Genomic DNA, 21250 nt, shown 5'->3' on the forward strand with positions numbered 1-21250 from the left:
GAAGAATTTTCTTGATATGTAAGAACTCTTCTCTCCCTAATTATCTTGAAGTCTCTCTTTTCTCTCTACTCCCATAAAATGTGAGAAGAGGCTTCTTTCAGCAGATTATTGAAGTTTGTTTCATAGGCTACTGACTGGGAATGAGATTTCCTTGTGATTTAAATTTTATGTGTTTCCTCACTTCCATGTAATTCTATTCATCTCAACAGATATCAGAATAAAGATGGAAATATTTCTGTGAATATGCACTGTATTACCATAAAGTTGATGATATCTTAAATGATTTAATATGGAGCACTTTCTAGTCTGATAATTTTAATCACCTATATCAACTGTAGAAATTTCAAAAACAGTTACCTGACATGTCATTATTACTTGGAAAAAGCAGTCTGCACATTAGAAATCAATCTCAGGGGCAGCATTACATTGGCTCATATTCCGTGGCTCAAGAACTGACCCCAGCTAGCTCAAAGATTGAATTATCAGCCTACTCATATTGACCACATATGGCAGTGTGGGCTCACATTAACCATGTTGTAGAGCTGACTTAAGAAAATAATGATCTCCATGTATTAATTATGAAAATAACTGTCTTGGACTGTAATACTAACTTTGACACGGTATTGATTTTCTTTCTATATTCGGTATGGATATTTTCTCCTTGAAATCGGTTCTGGCGTGTCAGTGGGTATGAATGTGGTAGGTAGGTGTTTGACTTAAGGGTCTCCCTCTCCTGTGCTTCCTCATGCTTGCACTGCAATGTGGATTACTGAAATTCACCTTTCCCTGTCCTAGCCATCTTTCCCACCTCCCTCTCACACCCTCCTTGCTCTGGTTCTAATTGGAACATCCCTGTTGGACAACATTGTGACATCAATCTTATGCCACTCAATTCCTTGATCTAACAGCCATTCTTCCTTGTCCGTTGCATTTGCATGTGACTTACTGAGCACTGACTTTGTAGATTAACTTTCAGAAAGTAATCTATTTCTTTTTAAAATATACTTTCCAATTATTGGAAATAATGTCTCTTCAGAATCCAACTACTGAATATAGGAAAGAAACAAATTTACCTAATTGAACAGATATTGAAATAGAAATTTAAATGTGGTAACTTAAAATAAGCCTGAAAAGAGAAACATTTATGAATTATAAAGCAGACTTCATGAAAGCCAAGAAAGGAGCTGAGTTTAAGGTGGATGTCAAAGAAAACCTCTTTATAACTCTTGTAAATGACATGACTTCCTTTTGAGAACTGTAGACATATTACCAACACTATACAGTAGACAGTAGAGTATAAAAAGTGATAAATACATGTTATGAACAATTTTTCCAAACTAGTGTTATTTTGTAATGAAAAGAATAATGATATTACAAGCAAGAATAATCACCTTGATGTGAAATTAATTTTCTGTCTCATGTAGAGATTACTATCTACTTCCTTAGACTAAACTAACCTTATCCCACACATAGAATCTGTGTGCTCCTTAATTAAAGTCTCATAGCTAACATGGTCCAGGAGAGCCTGGGGGAATGTCTATGATTCTGCTTTAGAGAAGAGAGATTCCTACAAGGTGGAAGAATCTCAGCCACAAATAATGGGTGTTCAATATAAAAACAGGCATTAAAAGGAAAGGTAAAGAATATGGTCATTTATCTATTATCTCATTTAATATGTGAATATACTTTTTACTTTTTTCAGATGTTCTAGCATCCTCTAGACTTACATATTTCATAGACATAGCCAAACACTTGGGGCAAGGGATCTAGTAATCCTCAATAGGTCTGAATGTCTTGAATGCCAAACAACTCAGTTACCTAAGTTTGTTTTCTTTCTTTCTTTCTTTCTTTTCTTTCTTTCTTTCTTTCTTTCTTTCTTTCTTTCTTTCTTTCTTTCTTTCTTTCTTTCTTTCTTTCTTTCTTTCTTTCTTTTTCTTTTCTTTTCTTTCTTTCTTTCCTTTCTTTCTTTCCTTTCTTTCTTTCCTTCCTTCCTTCTTTCTTTTTCTTCTTTTCTCTTTCTTTCTTTCCTTTTCCTTCTCTTTCTTTTTTCTCTTCCTTTTTCTTTCTTTTCTCTTTTTCTTTCTTTTCCTTCCTTCCTTTCTTTCTCTTCCTTTCTCCTTTCTTTCTCTTCTTCCTTTCTCTTTCTTTTCTTTCTTTCTTCTTTCTTTCTTTTTCTTTATTTCCTCTCTCCTTCCTTCCTTCCTTCCTCTCTCTTTCTTTTCTTTTTCTTCTTTTCTTTTCTTTTTTTCCATTTTACTACCTAGCAACTAATCTCAAGAATTGGGATATTGTTTATTTCAAGGAATCTGGGGTAGGAATAATCATACACTATAGGAAAACAAACAATTGTAAAGTATCAATTAGTGTAAAGTTTATAAAAACTTCTGAAGCTTCTTTCCTTCCATATTATAAAAATATTGTTTCCCTCATTAAAACAACTATTATTTTAGTGGAAGGAATCTTGGACCTTAGCTACTTTTCCTCAATCTAATAAAAGACTGCCATCTACAAGAGACAAAGATGTTTGGATAAAAATTTTATTTTCTATTTTTCTATGTGAATAGTATAAAATAATATTTTTAAAGTCAAGTTTATATTCATAACAAGAAATTTAAAAGTTTGACAACACCAACCATTGACAAAGGAGTAATGGAAACTTCCATACTTTATCAATGAGGGTGCAAATTTTATATGACAAATCTGCAAGAATTTCCTTGCTTCGGAATCTCAAGGGCCTGTCTTGTAATTCTTTCCTTAGAGTTTTCCACAGGTGCTTGCTGCATCTTTTCTCACTATAGACATACATTTGCACTGCCATAGCATCCGCAAGATTATAATGCCCAAGCTTCAGGGCCATGTGCATTACACCCTGGACCTGTTACTAAGCCCTTTTCTAATAAATAAGGCTTAGATATATGGACCAATTAACTGCTAGGTGGAATATGCGTATTTTCCATAACCCAAGAGGCCTACCATGTCTTTCTCTTTCTCTCTCTTTCTCTCTTTTTGTGTGTGTAGGTGGTAGCAGATGCAAGATGAAATAATTTGTTTCACTTTAGAATGATGGATATCCTGGTAAGCCCCTTACTATTGGGTCCCTAAAAACTTCACTGAAGTTTCAGTTCCTTGAATTTTCATAGGGTATATCTCCAACTTTCTGGAATATAAGTGTCTTAGCAGGTTTCCCACATCCTAGCCACCTTCTGTTCATCCTGCCTAGTTGCCTCAATATCACTGATATAAAAAATTGGCTTGATATTCTATGGGATGTCCAGGGAGTCCAAATCTCCTTCAGACTATGACAGAGAATGGGAGAATTTATATAGTCCTGCACCAAAACTATAAACGAATAGTGTGTGTTCCACAAATCCAAATTCTTTCTCATTTGTTTCCTAATTGGAATCAAAAAGAACACTTTTTTCAAATCAATGGCTGCCTGCAATGTACATGCAGCCTTGTTCATCTGCTCCACAATGACTTTAGGTCTGGCACCGCAGCTTCAATTTGGACTTCTTGCAGTCTTCTACAATAATTGTTCAAAGTCATTCTATTTTGCAGCAGGGAGTGGGGCAGACTGTCAAAATAAAAAGAGGTAGGAACCACTACCATGTCCTTCAGGATTACAATGGTGGCAATAACCTTTATGATTCTCTTTGAGAATATAACTCTGGTTTTGATCAGCTGTATTGATGGTGGTGGGAGGGCAGTTTCAGAGGTTTCCTATGACAGTGTTTACTTGAGCCCAAGAATTCTATGTAGGGATTACTCCCACTGCTAAGGATATCCATTTTAACTCTCTACTCTGGGACTCAGAAAATGACCACTGGGTCGGTCTGCAGATGGAATGGCCCATCTGTGACCCAGACTTTCTCCAGGGCACCAGATTTTACTTGCTCCTGTAAGCTCCAACTCAAGCAAGGGGCCATGATGATGGTTACCCTTTTAAGTGCCCATAGATCCAATGGAGGAAAAACTAAAGGGATCATCCTGGTCTTTTCTTGCCACAGTGTTGCAAAGTATTTCCTTCAAGTGAGTCAAGTGGCCTGAACATGTTTTCAGTTATTGGATTTCAAATATAAAAATTAGCTCAGATTTAGGAACTAAACCAGGAATCATAACTATTTTGAGGGACAAGCAGCCCCAGCTCTTCTATTCATAACTTTCCCTGGTTGGAAACATTCTGTGTCTCTGATATCACCTGACTTACCTTACAATTTTTCTGCTAAGCACACCAGGTTCCATTAACCATTTCCTAAATTCTCTGAAGGTAGAGTCCAGTTGGCTTCCCCTTGGGCTTTCCTCATCATTAGGTAACTGCATCCTCCTGGCTGTTGGCTTTTAAGCATGAGCAGTCACTGAATTTTGCAGTGAAGCTGGTTCCTCTTACCAGTGTATTCATGATGGCCTAGGTGAATGGCACGTCCCATGGGCCCAAAGTGTAACATGATCCTCTGTGGCTTGTCTGGTCTCACATATCATATTGATTTCAGCTTCGTACTTCTCTAAGCTTCTCAATATTTTTCTTTATTATCTGTCTCGAAAACTCTGACATTTTTGCTTCACTCATTGTGAACTGAATCCTTGCTTTCTACAGGGTTCTAAGAGCCACTTTAACAGTGAGTTTGGTTCCTGGCATTCTTGCCAGGATGTTAAATACTTTGTCCCAAGAAAGTTCCCGCAAGTCATTGAAATCTTGCTTATCCATTATTAAATCATGTTCCCCTTAGCAGAGTATCTGAACAGTACATTTTCTCAGCCACCGCAGAGGCACAGCGCCATATAAAGACCATGGTTTCAGTTTATATACTATATCCCATGGTTGCCAGGCAAAATGCAGGATGCACAGTTAAGTTTACATTTTAGGTAATCAATGAATAATTTTTTAGCATAAATAGGTTCCATGCAACAATGAGGACATACTTATACTAAAACATCCATTTGTTATTTATCTGACATTGAAATTCAACTGGGCATCCTGTATTTTATTTGCTAAACCTGGCACCTTACATGTCCTAGAATTCTGTGCTAAAACTCCACAGGTATATTCCGTAAGTGTACACCTTAACTAAGGTTTTAAAAATTGATTACAAGCTTCTGTTGGATGAGCAGCTTCAGACAATGGTACATATTTTAGGACCATTGAATCCTGTGGTGATTCACCTATGGTGGTGCCTGTCTTTTTGGGCTGAGTATTGGAATTGTGTCCCTTTTTTGAAGCAATATTATAAGCATTGTTAATCAATCAGGAACTCTACGAGCCCTTGAATAATGAGGGTAGCAAAGAAGATAAATTCGTATTCAAGATGTGAATCAGTGTGAATAGGGATGACTTGGCTGGATCTTGCAGAATGTCCCAGTCCAATCTGAGTTGGCTGCATACTTCAAGGCCACAGAATATATGTGTACATGGGGAATATTTTGGAAGACTATGCCTAAAAATGTTAACATTACCTCAAGAAACTATTGAGGAGTTATTAGCTTTTTCCTAATATATTTTCATTTTGATAGATCCATTAAAAAGAAGTGAATAAAAAAAAAGAGAAAGAAACAAGGGCAGAACTTCCACTAAGAATCTAATTCTCATTTATAATTTATAGGTAGTTTTTCTTTATCTTGTTTCCCTAGTCTACAATCCTTGAATTAACTTAATAAAACTAATAATCGTTGTTATTATATTGTAAAATAATGCATGATTTTTGCCTTATCATTGAAGACAATTCCTTTATATTTAAGAAATAGAACATAAACATGTTTATAACAAAGTACAAACAAAAAGTACAACAGAACATATAATATGGCAAAATTCGTAGCTGCTATTAATGTATGCATTAAGGCATATTAATGTGGATGTTCCTGCACAGATACAATTGAAGGTCGATATTTGTACATATTACCTTCTTAAGGGCATTGGAAGATTCATTTTCTTATTCTGTGTTTTATAGCTGTTACTCAACCTAATAATTTATTTTTGAATAGCAGAATGGATCCAGTGGTCTTTATTTAAATATGGCTAATTACTATAGTATATATTTATATAACTTTGAGTTTATATAATTTTTATTTCACATAATGGTGGGTGGAAAAGCAACTAAGACATTATTATTGAAACAATTCCTTTGTTCTTCTGTTGTGAGTGTCTTTGGACATGTTACTTAACCTCTCTGCATGTTAGTTTTCTTAACTATAAAATGAAACTTTTGTTAGCCCTCATCTCTAAGAATTGTTATTCGAATTAAGGAGGTAATCCACAATAAGTACTTATAACAGAATTTTGAACATAGTAGGCACTCAATAAAGTTATTATTATTATTGTTCTCAAAGAATTCTACATTTTTGAAATTTATTATAGAATTTGGTTTATAGGAAAGGAAAAGTATTTTTAAATATTATTATTTACTATTATTATTAATGTCTACCCACCAGAAGTTGTCACGTCTGCAAATGTGCATAATATGTAATTGTAACTAACTTTCTATATATTAAAAATGTTGAACATGATAAATGTTGAACTGAGAATTAAGAATTGAGAGTTAAGAAATTAGATGGTAAAGTGTAAGAATTGTCAGATGGGGCTTGGATTATGAAATCTAGCCTGAACAGAGATTTTAACATGCCTTTTTAGAGCACTAAATTGTTGACAACTAAATCAATATATAACACAGAATAATGAGTATAAAGGAAGGTGGCTAAATAATTGGAACAGCCTGTAATCCCAGCACTTTGGGAGGCCGAGGCAAGTGGATCGCTTGAGGTCAGGAGTTCAAGACTAGCCTGGCCAACATGGCAAAACTCCGTCTCTACTAAAAGTACAAAACTTAGCCAGGTGTAGTGGCACACACCTGTAATCCCAGCTACTCAGGAGGCCGAGGCAGGATAATCGCTTGAACTCTAGAGGCAGAGGTTGCAGTGAGCTGCGATTGTGCCATTGCACTCCAACCTAGGCAAAAGAGGGAAACTCCATCTCAAAAAAAAAAAAAAAAAAAAAAAAAAAAAAAAAAAAAATTATGGTCAGTCTAGTGCAGAGAGGAAAGAAGAACCAACGACACTGTGGAGAAGAGAAAGTGGTATATTTGGGGACTGGAATGGAAGACAGGCTAGTGTTTGGGGAAAAAAGGCAGGTCCCTGTCTGAAAAAGCAGTGAATAGGCCCACTACAGAGTGCAACTGACATAGATGCATTACAGCTCTCTAGTCCTGCCTATGCTTCTGGCCTTCATTAGAATAGGGCTCTTAATTTATGAAGTGAATTTGTGGCACATGACTTAAGAAGGGGGGAAAAACAGGCTTATTTTCACTCATCTCTAACTAAACTGAAATTCAACATTTTCTTCCATTGCAAATGTGGATAATAAACCACGACAGTATTTTTGATTTTTTTCACACATACAAGTTGCAGATTATCTTGTTACAGTTGTCACAAATATATATATAAGTACCATCTATATGTATCACTACTTTCAGTAATTCTAGACCCTGTCGTTTGATATGTTAATAGTGAAGCAAAATATTTCCTTATCAAAAATTTGTTTTCTCAGTATGGTGACAACTCTATTTCGATGTCATTGAAATAATTTATAATCCAATATAATTTATCTCTAGCATTTAAAAACGCTATTCTGTGAAGGGACACATAGGTTTCTCCAGACTGTCAAAGTGGGTCATGGAGCAAAAATTGCTCAGAACTCGTATGTTACAACTAGCATTTTGGTTTTAGCAACTGCCACCCCTCTCTCTATCAAATTAGTTCTTCAAATGTCTCCATTGAACTCAAGCTATTAATAAGTATTATGTATCTCTAGGATTCTTAGGTAAATAGTTCCTATTGTTGTATGTGTGGACAAGATTAATAATTTTTTACATCCCCTTTTTCTATTTTTTCTTTACTCTCTCTTTTGTACATTTTCTTTCCATTAAAGTAAATTCCCTATCTCAGCACACAACTGAAGATGAAGGAGATAACTTCAAGTTGTTAGGGAAGATTCAGAACAGCTTGTATCTGGAAGTAGGGAGCTCCACAAACGGATGAAAGTTGCCAAAAGGGAGGAAAAGAAAGGTAGGTTAGGAGGGAGGAGACGGAGTTTCAGACAGTACTGTAGGAGGAAAGATCAGCAGAGCAGAGAGAACCCAGAACCCAGCACCTAGAAGATACAGGAGGAGTGGCCAGAAATTGCCCAGAGGCTGGTATCAAGGAAATCCAACAAGAAGTAAAATGTAACCCAGAGAATATGGCAGCGGGTGCTCTAAGATCAGACAAAAATACAGCAGAGATATACCTTAAAACCTGGAGATACAATTTGCATCACACAAGTCTGTCCAGAGCTGGTAAGGGATTCAGAACAAAGCTGCCCCTGAGTTGGTGATGGTACTTGAGGGGAGGGGAATTAAAAAAAGAAACAGAGTCCAGTCTTCTAAGGATTAGAATACTGGGCTGAGTTTGAACCAGGGAGTAGGAGGTTGCAATGAGCCGAGATCGTGCCTCTGCACTCTACACTGGCAACAGAGCAAAACTCCGTCTCAAAAAAAAAAAAAAAAAAAAAAAAAAAAAAAAAAAAGAATACTGGGCCGAATATAAGAAAGTTAGTTAATTAAAGACAGTAGAAAAGGGTAATAAGCTGGAAACTCTCTCAGGTATAAGACATGTCCCTAATTCTTATACCTGGGGCACAATGTGAGCATGACTGAAGTAAGACTAGCTTGATGCTGAATTTTCCGTTAAATCAGATCGTTTTGAATAACTGAGGATAGGATGGTTCACAAAGCTTACATTGTGACTGAGTCTTCTGGTCTTGGTGACCTGATGTATGTTAATGGGCGTGGAGGGATATGGAAGCAGGACACCAGGAAGTTTATGACAACTTGTCAGCTCTCAAAATCGGCTTTACTCTCTGAGCAGTAAACACTTTGTATGACATTAGGCCCACAATGCATGAAGCAAAAATGTGTTATTAAGTCAGATCTCCTTGGATCATAAAGAAAATAGTATGGCAACAGTGATGGAAGCAGAGAAAAAGCAATAATCGAGTGAGAAAATAATTGGGTGGCCAGAGGCAAAATCTATGACAGATCCAAGTGGCCTTCATTATTTCTCAGTTGGAAAATTCCAATAACTTCCTAAATTGCCTTCCCATCTTAAGTGCTTCACTATTCAAATTTATATTATAAGCCACTTCCAGGTGACAGACTAAAATTCTTCAAGTGTAAACACTGTCACTCACTTCAGTCTTAGTAGAAATACTAATAACTCTTCATTGGTGTAAACACTGTCACTCACTTCAGTCTTAGTAGAAATACTAATAACTCTTCATTGCCTAATAAGATTCTCTTCTTTGCATTCACATTTCTGTACAGGACAGACATTGACTCACATTTCTTCCCACTATTTCTTTTTGTTCAATATTTTAATATTGAATATTTAAAATAATTTAAATGTTTAATATGTTAATACTTCATTGTTAATATTTCATTTCTATTTCTACAGGTGTGCCTTTCTTTGAATAATTGCCCTACTAACTTCATTTCTGTCTGATTCTGATGGGCTGCTGATTGGTTTGGCTCTGTGTCCCCACCCAAATATCACCTTTATTATAATAATCTCCATGTATTGTGGGAGGGACCTGGTGGGAGGTAATTGAATCATGGGGGTGGGTTTTCCCGTGCTGTTCTCCTGATAGTGAATAAGTCTCACGAGATCTGATGGTTTCATAAAAGGGAGTTCCCCTGCACATGCTCTCTTGCCTTCCACCTTGTAAGGTGTGCCTTTGCTTCTCCTTTGCCTTCTGCCATGATTGTGAGGACTCCCCAGCCATGTGGTGTGAGTCCATTAAACATCTTTCCTTCATGAATTACACAGTCTTGGGTATGTCTTTATTAGCTGCGTGAGAACAGACTAATACAGCTGGCAATCTGAAGACCATCAAGTTTTGACAACAGGGGTGTCACACAGTCCAAGTAAGGCCAACCAGAGTTGCTTTTTCGGGAGGAATATCCCAAGAATGCAAAGATGTGCAGGGACCAAAATTGATTGGAACTGAGTCATGTGAGAAATTCTTGAATTGCTGAGATGCTCAGAGTACATGTGTCGTTTATTTTTCTCAGTGTTCCTGATCTTCTATCCCTCCCTCGACTCTCTACTCAATTCTGTGAGTCACCTAATATCCTTTTAGGAAAATTCTTTACACACACACACACACACACACACACACACACACACACACACTTCAGTCTGAGAAGAGTAGTTTCTATTGCTTGCAATTAAAAAAATCACTAAATGCAAAAGTATAAGGGTGGAGAATGGAATTAATTATTGAGCTATATGTCATAAAAAAGCCATAGAACTGATATTAGTATTTTAAGCTGAGAAATTAAGAGACTGTTGATATATAGTGGAGAGCTGGTAAATAATGTTATTGACTGGACTGCCTGGGATACTAAGGATGAAATTCTTTTGAACTAGTAGTTGTTGCAATAGATGGATAAATTAAACTGAGAAAATGATGAGCTCAATGTTAAATTTTTCAACTTGAGGCATGGACTAAAATCTAGAGCCTTCCTGTCGCCATGCCCTACGCCTCTCTTTTGACAGCTGTCATAGGATGGAGGCTGATGAAAGCCAAATTCAGAAATGAATCACATCACTTGTTAAATTTGATAAGGTGAATTGACACATATCTTACATGAATCTTGAGGATAATAATGGGATATAAGCTGTTTAGGAGTTTTCTTAGTGAGGATTTTAGGAACCAGAAAACCTGAACCACCAAACCTCTCCTCAACATTCCTACTTTGAATCCCTTGCTTGAGGAAGCAGTGTCTCTCACAAGAAAAATAAAATGATTCCTCTAGCATCCAAACCTCAGTGGGGCCTCATTTCTCATTGCTCTGATGATCTCTTCCTCCTTTTTTCCTTTGCTTTCTTTATTTCATTCACCAGCTCCTTGTTATTCCTGGAATTTGCTAGAAACTTCCATCTCACAGCTTTTGCACTCACTGCCCTCATGGCTCTCTCTGCTTGAAATGTTCTTTTTCCCAGGGAACCGCATGAGTTACTCCCTTGCCTCCCCCAGGCTTTTGAACACTGGCATGTTGCCTGCTTCAGGAGGCCTTGCCTGGTTACTGCATTTAAAGTTCCAACCCTTGCCCAACACTATGCACTACTCTTCCCTGCTTTCTTTCTATTGAATTTACCATCATCCAACATACATTTTACTTTTTTGTATACTTTGTTTCCAAACTTGTCCTCTGATTAACTATACCTCCCAAGATTCACTTTCTTGTGTAGTCGACTCTCCTAAAATCTAGGCTGGACCTGGGACTTGATTTAATTATTAAAATGTGGCAGAAATAGTGTGGGGTCAGTTCCTGGCCTAAACCTGAAGAAGGTTTGGTGGCTTCCAGTTGTGTGATTTGGAGAGTTCTATGCTGCCACATAAAATGGTTGGTTACCCTGACAGACAGACCATGGAGACAGAGATTGATGCCTTGTGGGAAGAGTGAAGCCTTGAGACTACATGGAGAAAGAAAGAGACCTAGCCATTCAGTATCCCACCTGAGTCCAATTTTCAACTATTTCCACGAAGAAGTTAGACATGTGATGGATACATCCCAGCCCCTCAAGCTGACATTTCATAAAGCAAAAGAACCACCCCAAGAAGTCTGGTCAAACCACTGGGAGAATCAGGGAGTAATAAGATGATTGTTGTTTTAAACCATTAGCTGGTTTGTTATGCAGCAGTAGATAAATAAAGCTCTACTCCCTTCTGTGTCCCCCACAGAAATGTAAACTCCATGAACACGGATTTTTGTCGATTTTGTTCTTTGTTGCATTCCCAGAACCTATGAAGTGTTAAGCATTTAATAAACATGTTAACTAAAGGAAAGCATGGATTAGTTAATGAATTTAAACTAGTAATAGTAGTCTATGGGGTGAAATGCATAATCAGAATTTGGAAAAGGAAATATACCCAAAGAGATTTTTCATGAATTAATCACCATAGTCTATACAATTAATATAGAATTGTATTTGTTCAAGTAGACTTTGGAGAATTAAATTTCTAAGAAGATAGAATATTATTTGGGATATGTTATAATTTCTTGATAAGGATGAATTCACCAGAAAGTCTGAATTCAATTTCCTCTAGTCAAGTTACCTCATTCAGTTAATGAAAACCAAACCCAAATATTGCTAAACAAAAAAAAGCCTTGGATGGCCAGAGAGATTTAACCTTATTATAAAGAGAAGGCAGTCAAAGAGTTCAGGCATGCTAGGTAAGAGCAATTATTCACATCTTGCCCATTCTTTCTCTTGAGTACACCTCAGAATCTCTCCCTTCATCTCTGCTATGAGACAATAGAGTGATGATTCTCTAAATGAATCAGAAAGAATTTCCATTATTGGTTATTCTCTTTTGGTCTGGAAAGCTTGAAATCTAAAATGCTAGAAATTCAACTGAAGTTTCCATCAAAATAAGTTATTTTATGCTAGCTGGAAGTGGAGAAACTCTGCTAATCAGGCCAGGAAGGGGCAATTAATTTCTGAGTTGATGTGGGCTTGCTAATCTTAAAAGCACACCACATGAGGAAGGATTTCTTTTGCTTGGTGGGCATGGTACTTCACTTTTACCCTAGACACAGAAAACACCAGTGTTTTGACTCCATGTCACAATCTAATTCATTGGCTTCCTCAATGTACCTCCAGATATTAAAAAGTTTTACAGCATTTACAGCAACATGCTGATATGACTTAAGTTGGAAAGAATAAATATTCTAGATGGACTGGTAAGATAATGTGCAAATGGCAGGAGTTAAATCTTGCAAAAATAAAGAAGCTTGTTACAAATGAAGACTGCTTCACAATAGTCAACAGAACTTCATATTTATTTGGTTGGTGCAAAAGCAATTGCGGGTTTTAACGTTTCTTTTTTTAGTAATGGCAAAAGTAAAATGCCCAAAGTGAAGAGTCATAGTAATTTGCTCTCCAGGACAAGCATTATGATTCTGTTATAGATCTTTGATGTTTTCTTCCCCTAGATGAATACTGAAACCTCTTTACAGATTCTAAATATTTTGCTAGTAGGTATTTTCTCATATACTTATGGCTACCCTTTTCAAAGAGCATATTTGAAGTATGCTAATTTATGATTATGCATCTTCCTCATCTAATCTTCCTCAACTGTCATGAGGATCTTCATCCCCCTGCTAACCAAAAGGTAAATCTAGGAGTATTTCTGATATTATACTCAGATGTAATATAAAGTTTGTAGGATTGGGTGTTAAGGAAGTATCTTCCTGCAATTCAGTTCCTTTAAATGGAAAAGTTTCATTTGTACATTCAAAATTCATGTTATCACTCACAATACCAGTCACCATAGTAAATTTTCCTGGGTACAATGAGCAGGGATATGTGAAGATATTCCCTTCAAAATGAAGAACAAATTATGGACTTTACAAACCCTAACAATGGAAAGGAAGTACATTATCTCATAGCCCCCCTTGGATTTTGGAAGGAGCATATGCAGTATTTGGAGTCTTAATTGCCCTATTTACCTGTATCTGAAAAGCTACACATTTGAATGAGTCCCAAATCAGAAGCAGGCACTACAGTTGGTAAAAGCAGATTTTCCACTTGTCTTGTGTGATCTGGCAGATCCAATGATTCTGGAAAGCTTGAAATCTAGAATGCTAGAAGTTCAACTGAAGTTTCCAACAAAATAAGCTCTTTTATCCTAGCAGGAAGTGGAGAAACTCTGCTAATCAGGTCAGGAGGGGGCAATTAATTCTGAGTTGATGTGGACTTACTGATCTTAAAAGCACACCATGTGAGGAAGGATTTCTTTTCCTTGGTAGGCACGGTGCTTCACTTTTACCGGAAAGACCCCAAAAAATATAATTAGCAGAATATTTTAGAGTTTCAAAGTAAATCACACTCCTATGTCAGTCACAGTCCTAGCAGGTAATAGATGGCATGCTCAAATAAAGAGTTTAATCAAAGGGCTATTTGCTTCTTAATAACCAGGAGTGCTATATACTTCTTCTGTGCACAAAGAAGTATAAGGAGAGAGAAGATACCAGAGAACACAATCATGGTGGGGTGGGGGGGGAAGGGAAAAGAAGGGAAGGGAAGGGAAGCGAAGAGAAGGGAAGGGAAGGGAAGGGAAGGGAAGGGGAGGAAAGGGGAGGGGAGGGGAGGGGAGAAGAGAGACTGTTCCTGATAGGTACCAAGAACTTAATCAAGAGATATAGCTATAGAACCAAATCTCTCTTCCCTCCTTTCTTCTGTTCCCTTGTGATACTCTTCATTTGCTAGAGCCAACTGGAAGTAGAGGGCAAGGGGGCCCTTGATGAGATTCACCTGGGTCAGGGGACATGGAGCAGAATGTAGATGGTGCAGAGTGGACCTGTATGGGCAGATGGAAGGCATTTAACACCACCTCTCTAATAACTATTCTCTTTTTGATGAATATCTCCAGATTGCTTTTAAGTCTAGAAACTGAATTACTATCCACAGGACATCAGATAACCATGTGATCTGACTTGGCCAGCATGATTTTGGCATATTATGAGCTCTCTGGCCATATTTAGTGTATGTCTAGCAACACTCATCCACTAGAAGAAATAAATAACATATTTATATCTGGTCACAAGCAGACTTAAAAGGTTTAGTAAGAGGAATGATCAATTTGTGTTGGACTGCTGTTCTCCTCTCTCTCACTTCAATGGCCCCTTTGGGGATTCCTTCTGTCCAATGGACAAGGAAAGAAAAACTCTAAGCTCTTGCCCACAGAACTTGGTCTCATTAGGGATGATTCTGTGAAGGAGTGGAAAAGAAAAGTCCTTCCAATGGGCAGAGGTTGCACCAGTATATTTCTTTCCCTAAAGGAAAGATGTCCTGAAATCAGTATCTACACTAATTCTTGCATGGGAGACAAAGTCTGACTAAGTATCAAGTGTCTGTAGAAAAAACAACTCAAGTATAGGTTTTGATCCATATGTAGATCATAAATTAAATTTAATGGATTGTAACCAACTTTAAGAAAATGAAATACAAGAGAAGAAAAATGTCAGTGTACATAGAACATAGTATTGAGAAATATTATTTTCCGAAACTTGTATTTCATTATTTCATTACGTGCGTGTGTGTGTGTGTGTGTGCATGTGTCTATGTGTACGCATGTGTAAATGTTGTAGGGATGCTGCCTGTCAATGCTAAATTCAATTTTACATGATGGTAGAAAATGTTGTAAAGAAACTACCTTAAACTTTAAGTAAATCAGCTTAGCTATACTAAATAAATGTTGTATGCTGCTAACATGTATAACTGCACCTTTTTCATATCTTTACTCTTAAAAATGCCCCTTTTATCCTCCACCAAATCCAGTCCACCCTTCAAGGGAAATATCAACCCTGAGTTCTTTATGAATTTTCTAATTACTCCAGCCCAGTGTTTCTTTGAAATTCATGGGTCTTGCCCAATCTTAATCATTTCTATTATTTTATATTTCTACTATTTTACATTACAAACTCTTTCTTTTAATTAAAAACAAATCTTTGTATATTCAGGATCTACATATAAATTAGTTTGGGAGCTAGGAATTCTAAATTTTAGTTGTTTTCTTCCCAGAGTGCCTAACATCACATTATGAAGATAATTGTAATTCATTGAATATTTGAGTATATTGCTGAAATAATTAAACACAAGGACTAGTCAGGCCCTTTAGTATTTTTAACTTTATCTTACTTTATAATGCTATAATATTATAATGCATCTAGCCTTATATAATGGATCTAGCTTTATTTTCAAAATAGGGTGTATTATTACAAAATAATTTTCTCTTCTTTTTTTTGAGATGCAGTCGCGCTCTGTCACCCAGGCTGGAGTGCAGTGGCACCATCTCAGCTCACTGCAAGCTCTGCCTCCCAGGTTCACGCTGTTCTCCTGCCTCAGTCTCCCGAGTAGCTGGGACTACAGGCGCCCTCCACCATGCCGGGCTAATTTTTCGTATTTTTAGTAGAGACAGGGTTTCACCGAGTTAGCCAGGATGGTCTTGATCTCCTGACCTCATGACCCACCCGCCTCGGCCTCCCAAAGTGCTGGGATTACAGGCGTGAGCCACCGCGCCCAGCTTACAAAATAATTTTCGTAGGGAAGTTTCTCCATGTTGTAGGTTGTATATGGACCTTCTATCTCCATGATATTAAAAAAATGTTCATTTTTCAATGGTATGGCATTAAAACAAAAATGCTAATTTATTAACAATGATGGTACATTTTTCTATTAGAGAAGTTTTATTATGATAACTAATCATTTATATTTGTTCTCAAAATGATCAATGCTTAGTAGTGCTCCTTCATATCCAATCAACATGTGAAATACAAGTGAGATAAAATGTAGGTTGAAAAAGTCAGAGATTGCTCATAATACCAGTGGTTGCTGATGTAGAAATAATAGATAATGCTTGAATATATCTGACAAGTCCAAGGATAAGGACAGCAAGGATTATTTTTTCTAAAAGGCCAGGAAAAAAAATGTTTGCTTAATCCTGAAATTTTTTTTTTTTTTTTTTTTTTTTTTTGAGATGGAGTCTCGCTCTGTCGCCCAGGCTGGAGTGCAGTGGCGCGATCTCGGCTCCCTGCAAGCTCCGCCTCCTGGGTTTACGCCATTCTCCTGCCTCAGCCTCCTGAGTAGCTGGGACTACAGGCGCCCGCCACCGCGCCCGGCTAATTTTTTGTATTTTTAGTAGAGACGGGGTTTCACCGTTAATCCTGAAATTTAATTGTATATTTCTTTATAAAAGTCACCACGTGATACTATCCAATAGCTCAGAGAGTAGTATATACTTTATTCCATCTTCATTAAGAGACAAAATTTAAAAGAAGATACATTCGTTCTGAAGGGTCTTGTTGCTAGTTTTTTACTCCCTCAAATTGAGTTCAAGGTTACATCCTGGTGGAGTATTCATTCAATCCTATGATCCATGAGGAACACACAAGAAAATATTTACAACTACAACTGCCATGATAACAAAAAATAATAACCTGATACTCATGGTGACAGGAATAAGTCTTCAAAAGCAGTTTAATTTACATTCATGTTCTTTAAAAAATAGTGTGGTACTTTTTTTTTTTGAACAGAAAGATTATCAGGCAAAAATGACTACCTTAAAAGCATGCAACTTTTAGGATTTAGAAGTCTAAAATTCATGTCATTCATTGCAAATATTTCAATCTGTTGATTATTCACAGTAAGGGATGCATTCATGTAATTATCCAAGAATCTCATAAACAAAGATAATTGAAGTTTTGTCCTATGTTTGATGGATCTGACAATCAAACAATCAAAAAAGGGAAAAAATTATTCTCTGTGATTATTTATCTTATGTAACATCTGTATCTCCACTAAAAGCAAGTTGAATGTGTGGATACAATCTCTATGTGTTCTCTAAGTTATCCCAGGAGTTCAGGGATAGGATGATCAAGTTTTTCATGTTTTCATTCTCTAATAAGGTATAATATGGCTTCCATGCACATTTTCAAAGAACAAAAGAAAATATGAAGTGATAATCTACATATAAACCTCTTTAGCCAACCCCATGAGTAACTTAATACAATCATTGTAATAGATACATGTGTAAGAAATACATCAATGTTCTGCCTGTCATGGTTTCATTTTTTAAAAAAAATATGGCTTTACAAAAATTAAACATTGGGAGCTAATTGTTTATTTTTCTTTTTAAATAATAATAGTTTTTAAAGTAGGTCTGCTTTTCTAATAAGTACTGGAATGCTTATGAATTACATTATTTTACCTGTGACCCCAACAGGATGAAGCTTTTTGACTTCCTTCTGTTTCTCTGCTTAGAAGAACAAAGGATTGGGAAGAACAGAAACAGTAGAGGACAAGTGCATTTCTAAGAGTAAGACATGTTTTCCTCTGATTAAAAATGCTCCATATATTTTATTTCTGGTAAAAATAGAGTGCAAATTTTGAAGCAGGCATTCCTTGCTGGATGCTTAGAATAACATTATGCCCTTTTCTTCTTATATTAATGTATTCCAAGACTCTTATCACTGTTTAAAAAGTAGCTTGAATGCTTTGATATTCTACATCCAAGGATATTGATCTGCCTTATTATTTTTGGAAAGGTTAATGAAAAGAAAGTCCCTTTGCTTCACTCTGTTAGAAAACCCCACGACTCAATGTAGATAAAGTTCTAATTTTTATATTTGGAAACTACTTTAAAATAATTCAATTTGCAAAAGACAGTATTTTCTATTTCCTTTTTCACTGATTTCTATAGCCTATTTACCTCTGTTATTCACTTAAGGAAATTATATAATAATTCATTTAAGACTTTCAGAATTATGGAGCCAATAGATGTTACAGAAGAAAAAAAAAAGATCTGTATCTCTTATTCTTAAAGAAGTATCTGTCTCCTCAATGGAAAAGAACTATAGCCTTTTCCTTCTCAATGAGATTTCTCATGGTCAAGTATAATTATTCAATTTTTTTCATACCCACATCTTCCCAATTTAGGAAGAATTCTCTTAAAAAATATTTAGAGCTTTAAACTCTGGTTGAGTTCCACTTCTACTAAGTTAAGAAGATGTTAATACGTCATTCCAGGAATATATGAAGTCAAAATGTCTATCCAAGATCCTCTTCTTCACAACCTATATATAGAAGAATGTGACAGCATTCATATATCCTGAATAAATTAGAAAGTCTATCAGAGAACAAGTGTGAGAGATACCAACTCTGAGCTGAATGAGGACACTTTCTCATCAGGGAAGATTTGTTTTTGCCTGCATCTTGGTAAAGTTGCTTTTTACCCTCTCAATTATTGGACAGAAAGTTTGTCTTCCCCCTAAGGCCATGTAAAGGAACACAGATGACTTCTTTGCATTTTTCCTTCCCTTCTTCAAGGCTTAATGAACTTTAGGGTGAAGTTTATAAAGCCCAGAACAGAGAGCTTGCTCGAGAACACTGTGAAGGGCCCGATGACGGTCTATTTTTTCCTATTTGTGAGAATCAGAGATGTGGAGAGCTTGTCCTTTTGCATTTATGTTTCAACACTTCAGTGTGACTTAACAAGATGTTTAAAGCTGAGGCTGGGGTAGAATAATTCTTGAGACTTAAGGGATGTTGAATTTCACACTCTATATAAGGGAGCTTAGCATACCAATCTTTGCTTTAGGGGAGAATCAGGAAGCTATTCTAGGGCTTGCTAAGTATCGTAGTTGACACAGCAGAGAAATCTTTCACTTTTGGCTTCCTGCCATGCCCTGTGAATAAAGGAGTATGCCACAGTTATTTACAGGACTGTTTTTCCCTTGGGAGATTTAGTTCTAGTTCACCTTAACTCATTACTGATTCACGGGTTGCTGCTTTTGGCTAAATGTGTTAGAGGAGCAACATTAGCTGAGAGGTTATCAAAATTTGCAATAGGCTCTTCCATCCTCCCATCCTTTTGGAAGTTTGCTGTCAAAAAATCCACTGAAGACACTGCCTTTCTTTCTTCTCTTCCATCCGTCCCCATGAGTACTTTTTCCAATTAAGGTCAGCTTATAAAAGGACTACATTTACTATTCGTGTTTCTATCATTTGCACTTTACAAGGCACTCTTTTTATTAAGCACCAGTCCATAAAATGCCTGGAAGTTCATCCTTTTTTTCTATTCCCCACTGACAGGTGGCTTTGATGTAGAAGGAAGAAATGGATCTGCTCAACATTCCTAGCTCAGGTAGAGTCATAGGCTAGATGGCAAAAGTAGTTTAGCTGCTAAGACCCTTTGGCTGCATCATTAGACCAGCATGTAATTGTGTATTTTATAGTTAGCCCAGGGTAGGCTGAAATCATCATTTCCCCAAAACGGACTTAGCAATTATCTTGGTAGATTGGTGTTTGTTTATTGAGTCTTATCACTTTAGAATTAAAGAGTATGTCAAGAGAAACACTTTAAAGATAATCCCAGAGAATTTTCTATTATTCCCTGAATAATAGGAGAACAGACTTGTTTACTTAAAAATTGTGCTTAGAGACCAACAGATAAGGAAGTTATACAGATTGCCTTTGGCACTCATGGCATGTAAAAAAGTGAAGATTTTTGGTTTATGGAAACTAAGCCCAAACTACCATTTTGCACATCATTACAGTGATCCTGATTTGGACTGGTGCGAACCCAAATATATCCACTGTAAGAGCGTTTTCCTGCTCCACCAAACCCTAGACTATTGTGAAACTTTTGTTGAATTCAGTAGTACCAATTTAACCTATTAATTACTGATAGAAAGTACAAAAAAACTGTGTGACATTTGTGCCCAAGAGTGACTTAGCTAGTTTGTATGACAATTTCTCTGTGCTAATAAGTTGACTGGGGGAGTATAAATGACTAAAGGAGTAGGGTTACAAAAATCACATTATTGAACACAAAAGCAAATTTTTTTCAGCATCACCTTGATTTATTTTCCTAGTATTTTTTTCCTCAGATGGAAAAATAATTTCATCAAGAAAACAAATTCTTCTGCCAAAGTGAAAGAATTTTATGTTTTAATGCTTTTCTTTAAAAAAAAAAAAAAAGTTGACATTGAACTAGGGCATGCTCTGCTTCCCCATTGTGCTGACTACATTTTAAAAAATCTATTGGCAGAAAACAAGATAGTTTCTTCAAATAGAATGATTATGTTTTATTGCTATTTTGTTTAGTATATATTTTTCTCAATTGGGAAAAAAGTCTAGGTGAAAAAAATTACCTAACAAGAGAAGTAGTTTACATAGTCATAACATTTAAATTGTTGCCCAAAAACTGTAAAAAAAAATTTTAATGTAAAATGTCACATAACTTCAAAAAACTTACCTCAATTGTCTATCATTTATCATGTACTATAAGTCAACTTCCTAAATAAGATTACAGTCCTTTATTATAAGCCCCTAGTGGTACTATAGTATACATTTAAAAAACACTACTACAAAAATTTTCTTTTCTTTTTGTTTTTGCTTATTGTGTACTTAGCTATAGATAATTTTTGAATAAAAAGCCTACGGTACATATAAATGCAATAGTTAACTGATCCTGTTTGCTGATGTCCTTTTTATATTCCACAGGTGACATCTTTTAATCCAGCATCTTCTCCTGTTTCTTGCCTTCCTTTTTCTTCTTCTTAGATTCTGCTGTGATTACAAAAAAGAGAGAGAGAAAGAGAAAAAGAGAAAAATGTCAAGTTATTAAATTACAGGGAAGAAATAGCCACATTTCTTA

The 21250-nt window shown here is 36.2% G+C and overlaps 1 protein-coding gene across 4 annotated transcripts in view; it reads right to left on the bottom strand.

Moving 5' to 3' along the window:
- Positions 1-20431: 20431 nt before the first annotated feature.
- Positions 20432-21250, bottom strand: part of PTN (pleiotrophin) — a 108666-nt gene continuing 107847 nt past the window's right edge. For 2 of the 4 annotated variants that reach the window (XM_005550876.4, XM_045388325.2), the window contains one exon: positions 20432-21159. In XM_005550876.4, coding sequence (XP_005550933.1) covers positions 21107-21159 — 53 coding nt within the window. In that variant the 3' untranslated portion in view covers positions 20432-21106. Of the gene's footprint in view, positions 21163-21250 lie in introns of all 4 variants that reach the window. The other 2 variants (XM_005550875.4, XM_045388324.2) reach the window with 1 other exon arrangement.

The sequence above is a fragment of the Macaca fascicularis genome, chromosome 3 (assembly GCF_037993035.2).
Source record: "Macaca fascicularis isolate 582-1 chromosome 3, T2T-MFA8v1.1".
NCBI classification, from domain to species: domain Eukaryota; kingdom Metazoa; phylum Chordata; class Mammalia; order Primates; family Cercopithecidae; genus Macaca; species Macaca fascicularis.